General features: G+C 37.7%; 1 protein-coding gene across 2 annotated transcripts in view; it reads left to right on the forward strand.

Annotated features, from left to right (window-relative positions):
• mast4 (microtubule associated serine/threonine kinase family member 4) overlaps window positions 1-22,664 on the forward strand; it is a 97,846-nt gene that overhangs the window by 30,486 nt on the left and 44,696 nt on the right. For both annotated transcript variants that reach the window (XM_085359982.1, XM_085359983.1), the window contains exon 4: window positions 15,237-15,268. In XM_085359982.1, the coding sequence (XP_085216108.1) occupies window positions 15,237-15,268 (32 nt within the window). The remainder of the gene's footprint in view (window positions 1-15,236; window positions 15,269-22,664) is intronic.

Genomic DNA, 22,664 nt, shown 5'->3' on the forward strand with positions numbered 1-22,664 from the left:
TGCGCAGTGCCTTTGTTTACATATGCACATGGTGGTGACGCAGAATGAGAAGAGGGAAAGCGGATTGTTGAATGAAACGGATGAACCAGAATTGGTTTGTAAAAATGCTGCAGCTTCAGTGGTGTGGAACTGGTTTGGCTTTCATCCCTCAGATATACAACAAAGCTATATTTTTGGTAGCGCATGCTAGCGGGCCGTCGTTATTACCGTGTTTTTTGGAAAATACGGCACACTTAAAATCAATGCTTTGATTTTTCTGAAAATCTACAGTGTGCCTTATACCCCCGTGTGCCTTATGTATGAATTCTGGTTGTGTTTACTGACCTCGAAGCGATCTTATGTACACAGCGCTCGAAAATCTGTCGCACCGCTTGATGGGTTGTCGGAGCATTACGGCTATCGTAGGCAGGAGCCTGGCGGAGTCATACGTACTGTGCTTCAACATAATATTGTGTGTGTATAACCTCTTTAAGTTTTGTGGATATTCTACATGGTTATGCTGAGGATATGTTGGCCGGTTTCCACTGGAAATGCCTTTTGGGTAAACTGTCAGCAAGGAATTTGCATTTGCACTGTTAATTTTTTATATAACTTTAATGCACTTAAAAAAGCTGCTTGTGTAAGTGAAAATATATCGATTTTTTTGGGTTTTTTTTTTTTTTGCACTAATAAAGTTGTGGAGTTGTAAAGTATTTTCTCTAGTGTCAATTATATTGTCAGTTATATTGTTATCGCAAATTTTCGAATGTATATCGTGATAAATATTTTTAGTCATATCGCCCTGCTCTAATCAAAATATTTGCTAATTGTCTGTCAGGTGTTGTCATTGGGTGTTGCTTAATTGTTTTGACATTCATAGCTGCTGAGGTTGTTTCAGTGGCTGTGTACGATAGAAAAATCTGGGCTTTGTGCACTAAATAAGACAAATGACCCCTCCCTTGTGTTTCTGCTGCCCTTCATCTTCATTGTGAGCCCAATGTGGAATTTTCTTAATTGTTCCTTCAAGCAGTCACAGACTGAGCAGCGGCTTGAGACATAACAGGATTCTTTAATTCCCGCAGGTAATCTGGAGGCCATTGTTCAAGCTGAAAAAGTTGACTACTGTAATCCTTGTCCTCTGAGCTATTATGGGGTTTATTCAAAAACAACCTGATTACCCGAGCACAGACCTGGACTTTTTGGTCTCTTCCTTATCAGCACAGTAATACAAATGACTGCTGCCCCCCAGCCCCTGCACCAGTTCATCAGCTTTCTGTTGTACAGGTTTCAAGATGAGAAAAAGTTGATGTAGTGGTCACCTGTGCGACAATCCCTTGCACCTTCTCCACCAGCTGTGGTAGCCATCATTCCAAGCGTTAGTCTCTAAGATGAATCTTTTGAGCTTGGCTGGAGATGAGGAGAATGGAAGGGGCCCACTTAATATTCACAGAGCAGTACCACAGTGAATGGAAATGAGTGAGAGAGGGTGATAAAGAGGAGGGGGGCCACGAAAAACACAGACTGAAACAGAATGCAAAATTGCAAGATCAAATTGGCAGCGTGGTACATGGAAACAACTTATTTTACAAATGCTAATAATTCAGGATGGCGTGGAGACATGGAGTTAGTGAGTGTGAAGATCTGTGATCACTTACCGACTGCCTCAAAACTAATTTCTTTGGAGCTGTACCAGTGCATGAAATTGCTGGAAATTGACACTGGATATATGTAGCAGGTTGTGCTGGCTGATTTCTGTATTGGGTTCTTTAGAATGAAGAATGCATTGCATGCGTGCGAATTGGCTTGCATTTTTGCATTTGTAACATTTTCACATCTAGTTTAAAATGGTGTAGTGCAGCAACAGTATACTTTACAATGAGGCTGGTTGTAATTTTCCCTTTTTTTTTTTTCTTTTTTTTTTCCCCCCTCTCTTTCCCCTCCCTTGATGCATTGCTTTTCTGTAGCCCTCTCCTTTTCTTTCACACCAGCTGCAGTGTCAGCTATCATGTTTGTTTTTTGGTCAATGGCCTAACCTTCAGGTGAGTAATCACTGACTGCAATAAGACCAGTGAGGACAGTTAGTCCTACATACTGCAGCCAGGATGCCAGATTCATTGTTGAGTTTGGAGCAGAACAATGCTGGAAAGGATATCCTCTCATTTTCATGGTCATCTAGGGTGCCCAAAAAGCATGGCTGCTCAGAGAAATGAGTCTTGGGGCTCCCATATGCCCCTGGCACCCACCATACCTCCCATTCACTCCCACCAGTCGCTACGCTAAATTAGAACTGCCCATCTTCTCTCTGACTCTCCCCTCACGCTCTCTCTCCCTCTCTTTCTTTCTCTCCCATTTTCTTGCTCTGTCTCTCTCCTTCACTCCTGAAGTTGGAGAGCTGAGGAACAAGGGGAGGTGTCAGCTGACTGCCCCCCTCCAATCAGATAAGTTCTGATGGAAGTGTTTAGCAGCTGCTAAGATCAGATTTATCCTGAGGGAGGGAGGGTGCAGGGAGGCGAGTCAGTGCAGCATGGCTGTGCACCGGTAAGGAGGTATGATAAGTCGGGGCTCTGTACCATGGACGAGCCCAGCATTCTGAGGAGACGGGGGCTACAGGTAGGAAAGCAAATCAAGCTATGCCTACATGTGCTGCTGTGTCTGTTGGGACTTTTTCCCTGGATCTGCATGTTGTTTGTGAGGCTTCTGCATTGGTTGCTCTTTTAACAGAGCACATTCAGGACTTTGAGACCTTTCTGCTTTAACACTTGGCATATTGATGCATGCTTGTGTGTGAGAGAATCTCTTGGCAGGACTGTCTGCACATAATTCACCATAGCAGTTGGTAATCCTTGTGTCTTTTTTTCTCTGTAAAGATTTGTAAATAATGGTTCACGTGGCTGTGTTTTCATCCAAGCTGTGTTACTTCTTAAACAACAAATCAATTCATTTTCACATTTTATTTGTGTTAGCTGTTTGAAAGGGGAAACAAGAGCTACATGTACTTGGTGAAAGATTGATTACTGTATGTTTTGAGAGGGGGTTTCTTGTGGATTATTGCATTGCAATTGCACACACCTGCTGCTATATATATATTTTTAGTATTTATTTTAGCACTATTTATATTATTATATTACTATTTATTACTTTATTGTTAGGGCTGTTTTTGTTGTGCATCTGCACCTTATTGTTGTCAATGTCTACGCATGGGACAGTGTGAAACGTAATTTCAATTCCTTTGTATGGCAAGTACATTTGAAGAAATTGACAAATAAAAGTATTCTATTCTATTCTATTATTGACTTTCTATGATAATCGAGCTCATATTGAGGCTTTTTCCTTGTTGTCAGAAATCATGATTGAGGTGTGAGCAGAGATCAGGACAATAGTCAAAACAAATGATGTATTTTAGTAAATTATGTTTGCCAACACTGCAATACCATAAGATAAAAATGAAAAAGTAAAGACATAGGGGATGCATGTGTGTTTTATAGCATATGTCATATCATTTTTAATCAAAGACCTTTTAAGCTTTGTTCATTTTCTTCCACCAACCCCACAAACACTGCAGCAGCTGCTATATTTTTTATCTTTAATTAGGCTTAATTTATAATTTTGCTTACTGTAGCTAGAGTCAGGTACAGAGTAATTGGGAAACATTAAAAAAGAAAACTGCTTTTTTAAAACTTGTACATGTGTTTTGATTTACAAACTCTGTGTAATCCATGGTAATTATGCTGTTCCATGGCTGATGAATTTAACCAGTAAAACTGCTTTCATAATGTGACATAAAAAAAACATACTGAGAATATTTTGCAATTTTTCCTCCTTAAAAAATTTAATTTATTTAGCTTTTGAGGAAGCCTTAAGAAAGAATCTCTAAGATTTGACTTTTATACTCACAAAATTGGTGTCAATGTGTTGCTCAGTGATTATGGATCTTTTTGAAAGTTAGACAGCAGAAATACTGATGTTTAATTTAAACGAAAAAATTTTCAAGGTCTTAATGAGTTTCTGTGGGGAAACCAATAATACTTTGTTTAATTTTTCAAAAAGCTTCCCAACAGTAATTTTGTGCACAGTTGCCCTAATCTCTCTGTTCCTTTGTGGCAAACCCCTACCACCTCCCCCCTTCTTCCACACAAGCCTTCTTTATGTTCCCTCACATGCACCAGCTACACCAAACACAGTGGACTGTGGGTTAGGCTGCGGTGGCACTCTAACTTTCACATTCAAAAGGAAACACGGAAGTTTGTCCGCGCTGCAGTTTCCCCATTCATTCCCAGACAAGGAAGGGATGACATCATTCCTTGATTGTTGAGTGTAAAAACAGGACTTCAGAGGTTCAGAGTTGGCCAGATCTTGCTAATTCTGTTTTCAGTAGTTTGAATTTATTAAAAATGTAATTTAAAAAAATTAATAATTCTGAATTTAATGATTCTTTTTATTTTACACAGCATGTTTCTGGCCCCACACACACCAAAGGACACACAGTGGACCTTGTTTTTACCTTCGGATTAACCATTGATTGTTCCGAGGACACTTTTATTTCGGACCATTGTTGTATTCTTTTTAACTCGTCTTTCCATCTGTCTCTCTTCTGTTTAGCTGACATGTGATTAGCTCTCGCACCTTAAATTCCTCTACTGCTGCTAAATTTTCTGATGTTTTTAATTTAGTTTTACTTTCCTATAACAGTTAGATTTATTAACAAATCTTTTTAATAATCATTGTCTTTCTATCTTAGATAATTTTTGTTCTGTGAAAACCAGACTAGCTTGTGTCTCAGTTGTCCCCCAGGATAAATGACAGCATTCGCCGTTTAAAGCGTTCCAGCCGTAAAGTTGAGCGTTTGTGGAGGAAAACTTGTTTAAATGTTCATCTCCTTCATTTAAAGGACTTTTAGTTTCTCTTTAGTTTCTTTTTCAGTTCGAGATGTGAGGGCTGCCTATTTCTCAGACCTAGTCTCAAAGAGCAGAGGTAACCGTGCTCTTTGAGAAGGTACTATTTGTCCAGTATCCCTTTTAAATGTAGACCTTAAAATAATCTGCAAAGCTCAATCTCAAAGAGATTAGAGAAAATAATCCCCCTCTTAATTCATCCTGAACAAACTGGTTTCATAAAAGGTAGGCACTCATCAACAAATACAGATTACTTAATTTGATAGACTACTCATACAGTAAAAACCTTAAAACTACAATATTTTCTTTAGATGCAGAAAAAGCATTTGACAGAATTAACTGGAAATTTCTATTTGCAACTTTACACAAATTTGGTTTTGGATCCTCTTTCATTAACTGGTTAAAAATATTATACAATTCCCCAACAGCTTCTGTCAAAACAAATGACCAGACATCCTCCAGCTTCTGTCTCCTGAGGGGCACCAGGCAGGGATGCCCACTCTGCCCTTCATTATTTGCAATTTTTATTGAACCACTAGCAGCAGCAATTAGACAGAATTCAGTAATTAAGGGCATAAAATGCAAGAACGTGGAACATAAAATCAGCCTTTATGCGGATGATGTGTTACTCTTTCTCCAAAACTCACAAACCAATATCTCTGGGGTGATTGAATTGATAAACTCTTTTGCAAGAATATCACATTACTCAATTAACTGGTCAAAATCTACAGTCCTACCGATTAATTGCTCCTTCCATAATTCCTCTTCTACACCACTGCAATCGGGAAATATAAAATATTTAGGTATTAATGTTTCTCCCAAGCTTGCAGATCTAACTAAATTAAACCATATCCCACTTTTAAAGAAGGTAGAAGATGATCTGGCTAGATGGAAATGTCTACCCATATCACTCATGGGAAGGGTTGCCGCTATAAAAATGATGGTCTTACCAAAAATAAATTATTTATTCTCAATGATCCCAACTAAACCGCCACAAGATTGGTTCGGATCTCTAGATTCATTCATGTCCAAATTCCTTTGGAAAAATAAACCCCCACGTATAAGCTTAAAAACACTACAAAAGACCAAGGATAGAGGAGGATTAGAACTACCTAACTTTCAGCACTACTTCTTAGCCAACAGGCTTCAGTTTATCTCAGGATGGCTAAAACATACCCTCTTAGATGAACCTTGGCTAGATGTAGAACAAGCACTTTGCAATAATCTAGAGATCTCAGACCTACCATTTATCAGCTCAAACATCCAACGACATGAATGCTTTAAAAGCATCAACATCAGCTCTTCTCTGACAGCATGGTGGGAGTTTCTAAAATTGACGGAGTCTTTATTAATCCCATGCAAACGTACACCTATCTGGAACAATAATAATAAAAAAGATTTAAACCGGGTCAAGTTGAACTACAAACACTACAAACAAGTGTGGTTCAATTTCTTACTCTTAAAACCCCAAAATTACTTTCCAAAATATACAGAATGCTTTCTAAGACAGATGAATCAATATCACTTCCTATTGCAAAATGGGAAGCGAATTTATCAGTTAACTTAGACCTAAACTTCTGGTCTCAGATTTGCTTAAAAACCTTTCATTTAATTAGAAATCCCAGTCCTTAATTAATTCAATATAAAATACTACATAGAGTGCACTATACAGGTCATCGGATGTTCAAGATGGGCTTTACATCTACCAACAACTGCTCACACTGTCAAACCAATACACCGGACTGCAAAGTGAGGGGTGTGTCTGTGCGCAGCTTGTAGAAGTGAGGGGTGTGTCATTACTTTGTGTGAAGTGGTGTGAGCCAGCTGGTGAGATGCAGCCTGGCCAACAAATTATGACCGTGCCGAAGCAGAAAGTCCATTTGCTTTCACATTTTGTGCATTTCATTAAAGCTTACCCATGAATCCTTTTTATATTAACATAGCTATGGATAGACATTATACTCCATGAGAGCAGTAAACACTGAAATATTTTTTTCCCTTTATTTGCTAATTTCTCAAAAGCAGAAGTACTTTAGTGAAGTGCCAAAGAGAAAGCTCTTATGTTTTGCTAGAAGACGCAAACAGCTTCTCTGCTAAAGTGTCCTTGTGCTAGAGTACTTGCGTTTCGCTATGAATGAAGTCACATTAAGAAATTTGTTTTCCCCTTTAAACAAGAACAACAACATAAAATCATTACTGAGAAATAGCATTTGAGGAAGTATAACTCCAAATGAGCAGTTAGGAGACATACTGTACAGTAATTTATCAGGGAGAAATTTTGTCATGGTGACCTGAAAACTTTATCTTTTAAACTTTTGTTCTGAAAGGCACAATTTCTCTAAAGGTTTGTGGTTTATAACAATTTTTCAGTCCTTTCATTTCTTGCTTTAATATATATCATGTAGCATTAGCCTCTACTTTTACATTTTTCCAATGCCCTTACAGTAGGCCTACCTACTGTTTAAACTCAGCTCATGTCTTTTGTTATTTTTGCTTGCCAGTCCTTTCTCATCTCCAGCTGTTCATACCGTCTTTTGTCTGAGTTTGTACATCACGTCCATCATCTGTGTTTGCTCCTATCAAACATCAACAAACCATTCCACTTTAAATATTGAAGGGAGCAATGAGCTATATGCAAATCCCAGTTACAAATGTGACATGGACACTTTGGGCATCTTTTTAAACAATCTGAAAGGCAGTAACAATGACAGCAGCAATTAAACTTGTGAACAAAGAAATGTTCTTATTATATTATATCAGTAACTTTAACTTTTATGTTTTAAATTAAGCACTGTTAGCAGATTAGCACGCACAGATCTCTGTGTTGTTTTGAATATACAGGGTGGGCCATTTATATGGATACACCATAATAAAATACTTGTAAATAACTCATGAAAGAATAAAGTTACGTTGAAACCAAGCACACCATTGTTTTTCTTGTGACATTACCAATAAGTTTGATGTGTCACATGGCCCTCTTCCTATTGGGAAAAAAAACAAAAGTTGTATCCAAGATGGCCGACTTCTAAATGGCCACCATGGTCACCACCCATCTTGAGGAGTTTGCCCCCTCACATATACTAATGTGCCACAAACAGGACTTTAATATCACCAACCATTCCCATTTTATTACGGTGTCTCCATATAAACGGCCCACCCTGTATTTCTGTCACAGTTTTTCACTGAAACAGCCGCGACAGCTTTAAATGATCGTTTTCTGTTCCTAAATTGGTCAACTTGTTATTTTACATATTTAAATATGGTAAATAAAACTTACTTCTACAAATTCTAAACTTTCGATTGATATGCAAGTCACTTTTACTAAACACATATTTGTAGGTGTTTCTTTTAGCTTTTTTTTTTTTTTTTTTTTTAAATGAGAAGTGCCTGAACATGTTAATTGTACAGTACAGTAAAACAGCTTTAAGTTGTCCCTCCACCAACCCTGATTTGGATATTTGGACCGATTTCACAGACACAGGAACGTTACACAAAAAATAGTACATTACACATTACTTGTTATGTTTCTTAAAAGTAATGCAGTACGTTGTTCAATTATTTGTTGGACAGAGTAATTACTGTGTAGATTCTGTTCTGTGTAGATTATCTCACTTTCTGCAATATGCTTGCTTTCAACTTCTTAAATGCGCTGAGTGTAATAGGTTGATTAGATACTATGTTAAAGAGGAGTTGAGCAGGTGTCCCTAATGAATTGGTGTTAAGGTTTCACTGTTATCAGATTGAAAAGAACTCCTTGCTCAAAACAATGGTGGTCATCAAATTAAAAGAACATTAAGCTGGGTATCTGTCTTGTAATGAGGCGTTTCATTCTTACAGCATTGGATGAGGCAGTGGGTTAAGCATTTATGACACCTAACATCCTGCTACAAGCAAAACTACGAGGATGCCAACAGATTTAATCAGCAAAGCTTTCTAACAGTAGATGCACTTCACTATGAATCTCCTCCTACTGGCGCAGAAATCGATGTCTTTCAGAGTGAGCTAAGCGTCATGGTAGAAATTATTACTGAGATTGTAGACCTGGTTTTACTGATGTAAAGCCAGCTGCTCGGATTTCATTTCTTTGGTCAAACATCAAGTTTATTATTTAATGTCGTTGTTTAACGTAGCGTCTTTTGTTTGCTCGTCAGGGGCGGTGAATGCACTTTAAGGTCTTGTATGTAGTCCTTCCTACACCACGTTTGGAGCTCTTTGATCTTTCCTGATCTCCAGATTCACTTGAGGTCTCTGACTTTGAAGCAGCGTTTTGCAATGATGAAGGTAAAATTTAGTTTTGAGTAAAACCTTTGATTAGGATTTTTTTGCCACTCTGAAGACCAACTCTTTGTTTCATGTATGTTATGAATAAAACAACTGAACTGTGAACAAATAATCTATCCTCCGTTCATTAATTTATTTTTTTTTATAGAGAATTTGACCAACAAACGTCAAACAAAATTGTGCTTTGTGTTCGATTAAAAAGAGGACTAGTTATGAACCTCAAATCACATTTCTCCCCCACTTAACATGACTTATAAAGCCTGTGCAGCATGCCCATTAACAGTTCCACTGAACGCATGGTGATCAAAGTATTTTTTTTTCTGTTTCTGTGAACTTTCCTCAGTTTTGTGCAGTGCTTAAGAGTGTGCACACATGTACAGGGGGTTGTATCTAATAATTACTTTTAACATAGCTCTCATTTTATCAGTCTGAAAAATGTTGAAAAGAGGGGAAAAAACAGGAGCAGGAGCTTGCTTTTGTTCAACCAACTGTATGAAACTTATGTCTTTTAGTATTTTGAAGACAATCTGAAGTTTAAAATTATCACATAGGAGTCACTCCTATGGTACCACTGGTAAATAGTTATCTTAAAAAAAAAAAAAAAAAACACACTAAAAGCTTGCTTTTTCTAACTGATTATATTACTGAATGGGCTGCTGAACTTTGTCTTCTGTATGCCTTCCTGTTGTTGTTTGACTCATGTGTTAGGCTTGGCAAACAACGCCCGTTCATCCATCCATTTTCTCAGCCGGCTGGCTATCTGTGGTTGCAGCCAGCAAGATGATGGTGGGATTTATTACGTAGTACATGGTAAACTTTAAGTCAGCATAGTGAATGTCTTCCTCACTAGCAACATGACTCGTAGCCCACAGCTGCAATTTGCTGAGAGTTTCTGCAGCTGAAACAGTATTGGTATTTTTTCTAAAGTAGTCTAGATCTGAGCAGCAATCCTGAGTGATCATTCTGGCATGCTATAGCAGCCTCCAGATGTGATAAGTATTCAGGAGACTAGGCTTCATTTCCCCCGATTCCACTCAGGGTTTGATTTGATGACATTATGACTTGATACAAGAATGGGAATTTCCTTGCTAGTCAGCAGAAAACTACAGTTAAAATAAGTACACTTTTGATCTTGAGGTGTAGGGAAAATCCAAAATAAATCAAGGGGAATTATTAATGAAGCATTACACATAGGCCTTTTTACAAGAGTATCACCACCACTTTGATGTGGTGTCTTAGATATGAAATGTTGTTGCTAGAAGGCATTCAATGACATTCACTCTGTGGAACAAAACCAACTTTTAGGTTCATCGTGTCACAAATGTTATCTTTCAGTACCAAATATGTTACTGTATAAACAGCTGAGTACATGTACAGGATCCACTTTCATTGCTCATTTGTTAGATTGCCACTTCATCATGGCGTTACACTCTGATCTTATTTGCTATGAAAGGAAATTTAAAAATAATTTTTAAATGTAAATTTTACAATTTTAAAAAATAAATTAAAATGCATGTAATGAAAGTAATCATTCAATAATTTAGTTGAAAATTAACTTTAGAAATTACTCATAAATTACTTATAAAAAGTAAGACTGCTAAATGGTAAAATGTAGGGTTTTTGCGGTTGTTTGTTCAAATGTCTCCTGCCAGTCAATCATTGTTTTTATTCTACCTGATCTGGCTGGGGTTTGTGTGACTTCCATGTTATGACTTTAACAATGACAGGCTCCTGTGTGACTCTGACCACACCCAGAGAAATATCTGTAAGGGAAATCTAAGAGGTGAGGTCTACTGGTGCAATGATGAAGTGGGGCAAAAAAGTGAAGAATTTCCACGATGACAGCTAACACAATTGAAACTGGGGGAACAGAAAATCTATTTGCCTATTTTTTAGACTGGTTGGTTTTGTCCTTAAAATGAGTTTGAAGTTGTGCAGGTTTACACAAAGACCGATTTATCTTAGGCCTAAAAGTTAGCCAGGCTACAGGCTAACTAAAAGCCAGTTTCCATGGTAACAATCTATAAAAACCCGCTCTCCAGTGGCACCAAATAACAAAAAGGACAAAAGCATTTCTCATACATTCTGGTTTGTTATTTAAGTCTATTCAAGGAAACTTGAGTATGAGTAGAGGTACTGAGCTTTGCCATGTTATGAATTAACAATACTAGTGGAATTTATGACAAATAACTAATATTGTCTTTGGTTTTGTCCATCTGTCACTTTGAGATCTACATATGTTCCTGCTTGGTTTGCAAAATTGTGTCCCCACTCCTGGGAGATCCCTCAGACTTCTGTGTCTGGACAGGAGCAGGGTCAAAGATATTTTTCAAAAGCAACTGTCTCCTCATCTCTCAGTAAGAAATTCTTAGCTGCAACTTTATTCCAGCTTTGTGTGACCACTTATCAAGCTTACCAATGTTGGGGTAAGTGAATCCAGATATAACTGAAAGAAATCTTCAATATTTTGAACTCACTTCATAATACAAGGCTTGAGTTCTCCATTTAGCCGTTGTCGAGTTTATATTCAGAAATTCCTGGATTGATTGCTTATATGTTCCATGAAGATGTGTTTTCTGCATTTGCTTGAATCTGGCATTAAGTAGAGCTCTGTTCACTTCATTATTCAGCTATTTCTTCAGTGTTAGGTCAGTATATCAGTTAGCACCAGTGGTCCATTGCCATTATAAGCCATGCATGTCTATACATCATCCTCCTTCCAGTGTGTTTTACACATATTCAGTGCTTTCAGATCTCAAGCTATTGCAGGCCTTTGCAATACTTTATTAAAGAGCTATTTCATTAAATACGACTCTTAACTGATACAGTCTCTCTAACGCACTGAGACAATCATATTGCTGAAAAATGTGAAATAAAAACATTCTAAAAAGTCGGATGTGATTTCATTAAATGTTGTAACTTTCTATATTTCTGCAAGCTCAGAGTTTCATAAGCTTTTTAAAGATCCTGTTTTGTGGAATAAGAGTGTCAATGTCAATTCTCAGTTCGTGTTAGATCAGCGCTGCTTTTTTTATACAAGAAAATGTGATTTTGACAAAAGCCGAACATTGGTTTGAGGTAGAACTCGTCTCACTATGGTTTCATTAAAACCGCATTCAGTGCTATCTGAAAGCGTTTGTTGATAGTAATGGAGCCCTTTCTCTGCACAGCTTTGCTTACTCAGAAAGGTGTCAAAAGCATGAAGAAATGAGACATTTATTTTTACCTATGTAAATATGTTCCTGAGGCATGAATGAATACATTCATGTTACAGACTTCACACATTGATTTGGTGTTCTATGATTGGTGGCTTTTCCATCACTGTAAGTCATTCACTGCCTGGTAATTAGTGTTGTGTTCGCGTCGGTCATGTCTCTCAAGGAAACACTGTGCCCTTGGTCTTCAGTAGGCACCGGGGGAAACCAGACATTAAGCCCTAATTGATAGCAAAGGGAGAGTGGGGCTTAGCATCTTTTCTGCTGACTGTAGCAGCCGATACATATCAACTCAATGTCCTATGCTGTGTGAGACAAAGGACCTGCTCTTATCAGGCTGTTGTTATTAGACAATAAAACATTTTATTATCCTATCTTTGGGATTTGTAGCCCCAAAACAAAATGCAGCCAAACCTGGTTATTTATCTAATTTTAAACATTGAAACTACACTGAAAGATTTGAGGCAATCAGAGCTGAAACTGCACACAGAATTATTCTGAGGGCAATAAAACACCTGAGTTCTTTGCAGGAGTGTGTGAACAAACTGTCCTATTAATTCTATGGGGGATATAATGATCTGTACACTGGGATTGTCTGTCATTGTCTCATGTTGGTCCTTGACTTGCATGGCTGTTCATGTGGTACTCGTACAACAGATGTTATAGCAGCAGCAGTGGCTTCATTTGTAGCCTGCTGTATTTTACTTATTTGTTCCTGGCAGCTTTTAGAGAAAGAAATCCTTTGGAGCATTTTCCTGAAACATGCAATTTAATTTCTCTAAAGGAGCTGAATATTTGTAGGAGCTGATTGTATTACAGGTTAATGCACTGAAGGTGGTGTTTAGGTGTGACTTGTCAACAAAGCAAGAGGGCAGCAAGCCTGATATTCTTTTTTTGAAGCTTCAATTGCAGTTTTTTTTCTCTACCCATGGTGTCAGCAGTTGCCGTTGATTCAGGGGATTTGCAGCTCCACATAAAAAATGCAAACATTTTGTTGCTGTAAAAATGTAGTTTAGTAAGGTTTCATTTTCCTTGACTGCTCTAGAACTAAAATATTGTAACATTATAGGTCTTACTTTCTGATTTAAGAAAAAAAAAAAAGCACCCAATTTTAGGGACCATTCACTCCAGTGAAGCTGCCTTAGTACTCCAAATATGGAACATAGAAATTTCCAAGTGCAACACTACATCTTATTAAAAATGCTTCCTTCAAAGCTCAAGACTGACAGCTTGGCTTTGTCCATCAGTTATGCTCCAGAAGAAATGCACATCATCTTGTCAGAAAAATAAGGAAAGTGGCAGCACTCTCTGGAATTGTTAAAATCCTTGGGACTAATTGTACTCTTAGATACGGACAAATATGTATATATAACTTCAGTTGTGGACAAGTTCAACACATTATTCCCAGAGGCACAGTCATAATACTTCTAAAAAATTGAAATGGACCTCAGTCAATCCAAGACAAATAACCAAACAAAGTTTGACAGTGGTGTTCACTTCGCCAGTTATGTTTCTGTGGGGAAAAATAAAAAAATCACCTCACTGAAGCACCATAACACACATGCTCAGGAAAATTGTGCCTTGAAATTTGTCACCTTGCGACTCCCAGCAGCATTCAGCAACTACTCACAAACTGGTTGGGCAATACACAATTTTTGCCAGCACCCAAAGGTTGCCAACAGTACAGAGTTACTTTGCTCTGAATGCGATGTAGATTTGTATCCAGTCCTTCAGCTAAACCATTGTATTTACCTTTAGGAAGAAAACCAACAGGGCTTTCAATCTTGAAATCTGGGAAATCTTCAATATATCTAAAGTTTGTGCCATCTCTTTGGTGATGTCACAATACAATTTGATTTCTGTGTTTGGGAGAGTGGACACAGCTACAGATTAAAATAAATAAATAAATATACAAATAGACAAACAAAAAAACCCCCACCACCATAAGTAAGTTGTTTGCCTGCAAGAAATTTGCATCTCTGCAAATGTTTGCATGCAGTTTTTTTTTGTTTTTTTTCATGCAACAATCTTGTGAGAAAACATAATCGCTCCAGAAATCAATGAGGGGATTGTTGTTTGCTGGGCCGTTTCAGTACACACAGTGACCTCTGTGTATTTTTGCCCTATACAACTGATTTTCAGTCACTTTTTTTTCTCCTTTTGTTTTTTATACATATAAAGTATTAAAACCAACACGTGTAGAAGAAGTTAGGCAGCCATCAAGTTGCATTTACAGCATAAGGAGGTTGTGAAATGTATTTTTATGCTTGTGTTTGATGTGTTTGACTGAGTTATCGTGTTTCCTTAATCCACACTAAATGTAAACAATCTTCAAGTAAGGCAAATTCAATTTAAATCATTTGAGTCATTAATTTTATTGCAGCTGTTACCTGATTAAAGTGAACAGTTTGAAATCCAGATGCAGATTATTCCAGTTCTCTGGGAATGGATATAACAGCTTCACACCTGCTCCGTGTTCTCCGTCCATATGTTGGCTCTTTTTGAAGGTGTTAACCTGCTGGAGCAGCTGAAAAGCAGAACAGATTAAAGTTTATGATAGAACTTCAGTTGCTACCTTAATCATCACCTCCTTTCATTTATTTTTAAACATAAATATTATGCTGAATATGGTCCTTGTAAATTAATGCTGTTTTTCAAGTTTTGCTTTGCATTTGTCATTTTCAGGATATAAATATGCACATATATGACATTATATCTTCTACAAGTAATTGGTAGTTCTGCATAAATGAGCCAAAGTAACCTTTTAATAATGCTGACTTTCTTCTTTGGTCTTTGTTGGTAAAAGATGAGTTAAAGTACATTGTAGTGCTAATTTTGATGCTTATAACTCTCTTGTTTTCATTTGCAGAAGGAGCTGAGTCTTCCCAGAAGAGGCAGTTTGTAAGTACCATCTTAAATGTTAAAGAGATATAAAGTAACTACCTCTTTTATTGATGCCCACTGTATTCATTGAAATAGTAAGGTGTGCTTGTCCATTCTTATGAGCAACATGAAACTCTTAGAAGCTGTCCATTCATTAGATTTGTTCAAATGAAAGGAAATATTTACATGAAAGTTTAAATAAAGTTGTAAAGATGCCACGATATACGTGTACACTGAACATAAAGCTGAACAGTATTCATGGTATTTGGAAGGTTTTCAGACTGTCTTACATTTTAGACATGTTGTCTTTCATCTAAAAATGTACTTTAATATTATTATGGACTTTCCCCAACTCTCTACCCATACTACAATAATACTACAGTACATGAAAAGTGGTGTTTTGAGTGCTTTGTAACTCGAGGATAAAACTCTGAAATACCTGGGAATGTCTGATTCTCAACATGTAGAAAACTGTTGGACAAAGGTGTGAGTTCAGTAGTTTTACTATGCAGATTTTCTTTCTTTCCCAGCTGTTCTGTGCTAGTTGATAAAGTATTAGCCTCATTTGGGCTCATTGTATTTTGTGTTGTTTGCCTAAAATAGCTGTTCTGTAACCTATTTAGCTAATACCTATATGAGTTCTTACCTTAAAGAGGTTTTACATATTGAAGGTGCTTGGTCATATACTCTCTAGAGTCTCTCTCTCTTAAGATGATGTAAGTAAGTGGAAAAACAAGTCAATTTTCCTTAAAAAATCCTTTTATAGCTGGAGAAGAATGGATCTTGTTAACCCATGGCATATAAATTAACCATATTATACATGTAATCATCTTGACATGTCAGCGTATATATGACAGCTCTTGATTTGTTTTGTTGGAATGGAGTACTTGCCTCCCCCCCCCCCCCCCCCCCCCCCCCCACACACACACACACACACACACACACACACACACACACACACACACACACACTATCATTTTGGAAAATAGAGGGAATATCATTTTGCATGGTGAAATAATTGACCTCTATTTTTATAATGGTCTGTGTTGTCATCAGAAAAGAACAGACATTTGCACTTATTCAGACTATCCTCCTCAGGCTGGCTGTTCACATTTGTGTTCACAAGCTTATCGAAGGTGCTCCATGGGCAGATGAGATGCAGCTTCAAGCCATGTGAAGCCATAAAAGACTTCCTCGACATCGATCCACTTTAGTTTGATTTATTTCCTGGTGGTGAGAGAGTTGTCATGACACCTTGCTGCTCTCGCTGCCACCTCACCAGAGAGGGCAGGTACTATAATGGAGGTGACCCATTACTAACATGCTGCTGTGAGATCACCAACTGCACTGGTGTATATTTAGCGAGCTAGAACCTCTACTGACCTTGGTAACCATAGTAATGCTGTTTGGATATGACAAACTTCATATGGTGGCTTCAGATGTATCAAAGCTTACTTTTATTTACTAAGCCAAAACATGGTTGTACTAATTTGTTATCTTTTAAAACAAGAAGAGAATATCAATTCTCATTAGTATTAGAGCTATATCCTCACTGTTGGTGCTTATTATGTGTGGTTGGGTCACATGTTGATATGACATGTACGAGCCGATTAAACCCTTCTTTGGCCCTGGGACCATTTTTGTACATTTTAGTTTTTCAGTTACAAGCCATTTGCACTGTGTTGAATGGAATATAGCCAAATTCTCTAAAAAAAAGTTTGGCATAATTTCATTTCAAAATTCAAGTCTGACTTCCTTAAATTAGCTTCAGTGGCTAAGCTAACAATACACATCCTCTTAGAGCCCTGGGGACCATTTTTGGCCCATTGACTTCCATTATAAACGCTATTTTTCACTGCAGAATTATTACCGTTAATGTCTTGGTGATTACTCATGTCTCCGTCTCGTTTTGGTCTATGAGCCTTAGAGTTGTAATTTTTTTATTTGTCCACCGGGTGGTGCCCTTGCTCCACATTTGATCCCTGCTGGAAAACAGCGGGCTGCTTGGATAGACCTGCGGGAAACGAAGCCTCATTTCTGGCGTGCAGCAGCGGCTTCGCCCGCTGATCGGGCGGGACCATTTTTCGGTCCCTAGGACCGTTAGAGGGTGCTTTTTTTTTTTTTTTAGTCAACAGGAAATGACGTATTTGTTGTCACGTGGTATCGGACGTGTGGGCTGGAAAAAGGAGTCCCCGGTGATCGTGCCCCGGTGATCGTCGCGACTTACCCCGGCAACATGCACTTATTTCGGCCTAGAGGAGGAGCATTTGCCGCCTGGAGACCATTTTCTGGTCCTGAAAAAAATAAATAAAAGGCGATCGAAATGACTGTTGGTGCCAATCTTTAGTCCATCTAAAGGCCTAATTATAATAACAATTGAATATTACCTCAAATGTTTTTTTTGGAAAATATTCAAGTTTTATGTTTTTTGGGGCAAAAAAGCAGTGCGCTCATGTGACGAAACCGGGATATAAAGGGTTAAAATCCGCGAAATGTAATTAAAACTTGACATGAATATTTCAAGGAGAAGTAGGTCTAAAAGATTGGCTAATTTAAAGTGGAATAAAATATTAATATATAAATTTTTTATAGCACTTTTTTGGGCGTGGTCGATTAGGACCGATAGTGTGTGCATTTTATGAAATGCGCTCCTGCAAAAAAAATAAAAGGCGATCGAAATGACTGTTGGTGCCAATCTTTGCTCCATCTAAAGGCCTAATTATAATAACAAACAAATATTACTTCAAATGTTTTTTTTGGAAAATATTTAGTTTTTTGTTTTTTGGGGCTAAAAAAACAGGGCGCTCATGTAATAAAACTGGGATTTAAAGGGTTAAAACAATGAAAATATAATTAAAACTTTATATGAATATTTCAGGGAGAAGTAGTTTTAAAAGACTGACCAATTTAAAGTGGAAAAAAATATGAATATATAATCTTTTTATTGCACTTTTGGGGCGGGACCATTTTTGGTCCCCAGGGCTCTAAAGGGATGCATTTTTAAGGGTCAGCGAATATGCTGGGGGGGAAAGCCAGATGCTCTGGCTACATCTTCTAATCAGTGTAAGGAAAAGTGCACTGAATTCAAAGTGCTTCCTTAGTGCTGGCTCAGTGTTGATTAAATCTCTGTAGTCTCTGAGGTTTTCTTGTGACAGAGAGCCATCTACTGAACATTTGATGTCATTAACATGCTGGCTGATGCCTTTTAATTAGCATTATCCACATTTTCTTTTCATTACTGAGGGCATTTGTGTTTATTTTTTTCCATGGCAGCAGAAGTGATGGATTACACCTCTTCAGACAGCCATATCTACACTTGTTTCCAGTATGAGTCATTCTAGTAGAGATATCAGTTTAACCTATTTATAGACTGACCTTAATAGTTGGAAGTCTTTTGCTGGGTTCTGAGACTAATTGAAAATCAATTATTTGTATGCAGATCAACATGGATCACAGGATTTCTTGACCATGGTTTTAGATCCTGTTTCTCATCCCCTGCCTAAATTATAGCCTTTTGCAGTTTTAGTGTACTAAACATGTCATTCTGTCTAGCATCATCAGCTGCTTTGCCATGCAACAGGATATTAAGTGGCTCTGTTGACTGTAGATTCTATTACATTTAGTTTAACAGATGCTCAACCATGCTTCATTAAGTCAGTCGCTAGTGTTTACGGAGACGTTTGAGTCCTAGCTCACAGCTATTGCTAAATTTTAATTAGGTAGTCGACAAAATGTTATAGACCATTAAAAAAGATCAGTAGTTATTTCTTAAAACCATAAATGAGTTCCTTTGACATTGCTTGTTTGTATAGGCCAACAGTCCAAAACAGAAATATATTTACTTCCAGAAAGAAAAGGAAGGCAGCGTATCTAGAAAATTGGGTGTAGTTAAATCCCTTAACTTGAAAAAAAAAAAAAAAAACGTGAAAATTTTCAAAGTTTTTATGATTCTTAGATTCATTTTTATTTGCACAGTAAGCAGGTTTTTTTTAAATGATGTAACCAAACGCTAGCGGCATCTAGTGGTATCTGTCTACACACTGAACAGTTCAACATACAAGATACGGAAAACAGCTAGTTATTTTGTATTCAAGTACTCTTAGAGTTTATTAATTATTAATCCTTTATTTATCCAGGTAAAAAATCTCATTGAGCTTAAAAATCTCATTTCCAAGAGAGACCTGGCATCATAGCAACAAAAGTCACATACCACATAGGTATATAACATTTAAAACAAATACAATATCCCATACAAACATGTGTAAAATATACAATAACAGCACAGAGTAAGCTGAAATATTTCACAGTGGCTGCTGTAACAGTAGTAATCAATTATGTTAGTCACCAGAACGAGTACTTGCAAAATTCTGAAAATGTAAAAGTATTTCTTTTTTACTGCTATAGGTAGTGTATGTCAAGGCTGCAGTTCTATTGAAAATGAATTGCATACCGTATAATGATTAGTGTGTGTTCTAGTCTTCTAGTCTATGCGTACAGAAGAAAGATGCATACAAGCACATTAAAAACTATTTGTGACAAATAGTTTAGCTGCTGTGATAACTTGGATACGTTGGGTGTGGAATTACTTTGTGTTTCAGTAGAGAAAACTGATTTGCAAAAGTCAATATTCAAACAGTGCCACTGTGCTTTTCAGATCAACGATGGAAATGCCTCCAATTTAGCAAAGTACCTAAAAGATCTGTTTAAGAAATTCAAGGTTACTGAGTTCTAGTTGAACATCCAAGCATTATTCTTCTTATGTTATCCTGACATACATGGTACATTTTGTTTGAGGCAGCTGGGAAGGCCATATGCTAGGTGGGTAAGTTAATGTAACTAATATTAAGCTAATGTTACTAATAGGGTTAAGTTATGTTAGCTTACATTAGCCTTATATTAACCTACTATCATTCAGTCTGTATCGTATCAACAAAATATATGTTATTTTGGTAGCAAATTTAATCAAGAGTAATGTTATTCTTTTACTTATACACGCTATTAACTTTCTTTAACACACAATGACCATAAAGGTCAGTTTTACAGTGTGGAAACACAACAATACTGTTTACTACTGGTTACACTGCAGATTTGATGAGAACACCCAGATGCTGTGCTTCAGTTCTTACTCAGCATTGTTGCAGTAAAGGCAGAACATAATTGGATAATAAGTACCCAAGGGAAGCTGAACAAGCAAATAGGAAATCATTTGAAAAACCAGGTTTTAGCCCAAAGGTTATTGGAAAAAAGATGTTAATCTCGAAAAAAACGTAAGAAGAAAAATATCTCCACATGTCAGCTTTTAAAGGTAAATCAAAGGTTGGTTTAATCAGTGTAGTCCCAAACCATTTAATATAATTTGTCCTCCAAAATGTACAGAAGCTGTTCACTGAATTTCTCAAGGAAATTCTTTGTTATTGGTTATATCATTACCTAACCTTTGTTTCTTCTCTAACAAGTCTTTTTTTTTTTTTTAATGTGACATCATTTAGATGACAGTCCCAGGAATCAAGTTCCAGCACTGAGCAACTTTAAGCAAGCTGTTGAATTCAGGTCTTTTTAAATAAGGTTTACATATTTGTATTCATATACTGAGAGAAAGGTAAGAGGAAAGTATGCATGGATGGTTAGATGTTCTAAGGCGTTCCCAGGCCAGCTGAGAGATATAATCTCTCCAGCGTGTGCTGGGTCTGCCCCATTGATGCCTCTTGGGCGAGGTGTTCCTCTCCCAAGAGGCATCCTTGTCAGCTGCTCAAACCATTTCAACTGGCTCCTTTCGATGTGGAGGAGCAGCAGCTCTGAGCCCTTCCCAGATGGTTGAACTCCTCACCCCTGTCCGTGATCTCGTTCTTTCGGTCACTGCCCACAGCAGTAGATTGACTGGTAAATTGAGAGCTTCGATTTTACACTTTACCACGCATCACTGCAGCCGCAGCACCGATCCGTCTGTCGATCTCCCTTCTCCCGTCACTCATGAACAAGACCCCGAGATACTTGAACTCCTCTACTTGGGGCAGGAAATCGTCCCTGAGCTGGAGTGGGCACTTCACCCTTTTCTAGCAGAGGACCAGGACTGTAACCTCTAGTTTGAATTAAGGTAGTATAAATCTATTGGATTTAGCATGTAGAACATATTGCCAACCACATCTGAAAGTGTTTTGTAGCTGTTGTAAGAAATTACAGTTTAAAAGCCGGCCAAGAAAGCCAATGTGATAATTCATGTAACAGTACACTGTCCCTTACAATAGCAGTGAATTAAAATGTTACCCTTGCGCACAAAGTATTGTGAAAAAAGTGAATTTTAATTTTAATTTAAACCTGGCTAATGTCTTGTGTCTGCACATCCGGAAAAAAATAAAATAAATAAAAAATAAATATTTGACATTTTAAATAGCCGTACATTTGACCTTTTATACTCTAGATACAGCTTTACACCTCCTTATGTGGCACTTCCTGCTTTCTACGTCTGCAGTTAATGCAGTGTTTGGTGTCATCTGCAGTACCTCTTTGCTCCTCAGACATGTTCGTAGTAATAAAGAATTCATTAGTGTACTGTCTGAATGAGTGAGGTCTCCTTTGCCCTCTATATTTCTCCAGCCAAATCCAGGTTGCACAAAGCATCATCCTACAGCAGCTATCTTTTGCAGTTCCTGTAGCTGACTCATTGCAAACACGTTTTCTGGAAATGTGTTTCTTTTACAGAGTGATGTCAAATTATTCCTAATAACCTCAATCTTTTGTAACTCAGCAACTCATTCACAGATAATTTCCTGTGAGTCATTGACTCATTTCAACTTCTTGGGATCTTGATGGTCTGGCAGTACGAATAATTTTGCTGATGATGAATAATAATTTTCAGGGTGCTTTAAATTGCTCCAGGACACTCTGGGTGCGTCATCCTACTGTACTTCTTTGAGTTTCAGTTTATGGCTCCCTAGCTTAAACACAAGCACTTCATCATTTCTCAGTTTCGCTGCATGTCTCCCTTTAAAAACAAAGCAAAACCAAAAAACATCTTTGCAGTTATTTCTGCGAGTTTGATTTACAGTCCTGCTTCCTGTACATTGACGGAGGCAGACTGGCAGTTAGCGACGCATTTTGTTTCTCTTCTGAAGATGACATCATCCCTGTGCTTGTGTTGACATCGCACGGAGCAGCCTCACATTAGCGTCTGTCAAGGTGACTGCACGTCCAAGACTTGCGTTAAATTTCTGCTCCGTAGCAAGTCACCAGCTTGTGAAGGGGTTGTGGTGGTGGTGGGGGGGCACAAATGTGCATGTGTTTGAAGGAGCAGGAGGCGTGTATTAGGGGAGGGGAGAAGGGGTATTGTCCTGCCTCCATGCCCTCCGCAGGCAACTGAGGATCTCATTTGACAGCTTCAAGGTGGAACGTGGAAAGACCAAAACAAGAGCCGTAG

Source organism: Diplotaxodon limnothrissa, linkage group LG7 (assembly GCF_057381915.1).
Source record: "Diplotaxodon limnothrissa isolate DT_005_m linkage group LG7, D_limnothrissa_male_GT1.1, whole genome shotgun sequence".
NCBI lineage: Eukaryota > Metazoa > Chordata > Actinopteri > Cichliformes > Cichlidae > Diplotaxodon > Diplotaxodon limnothrissa.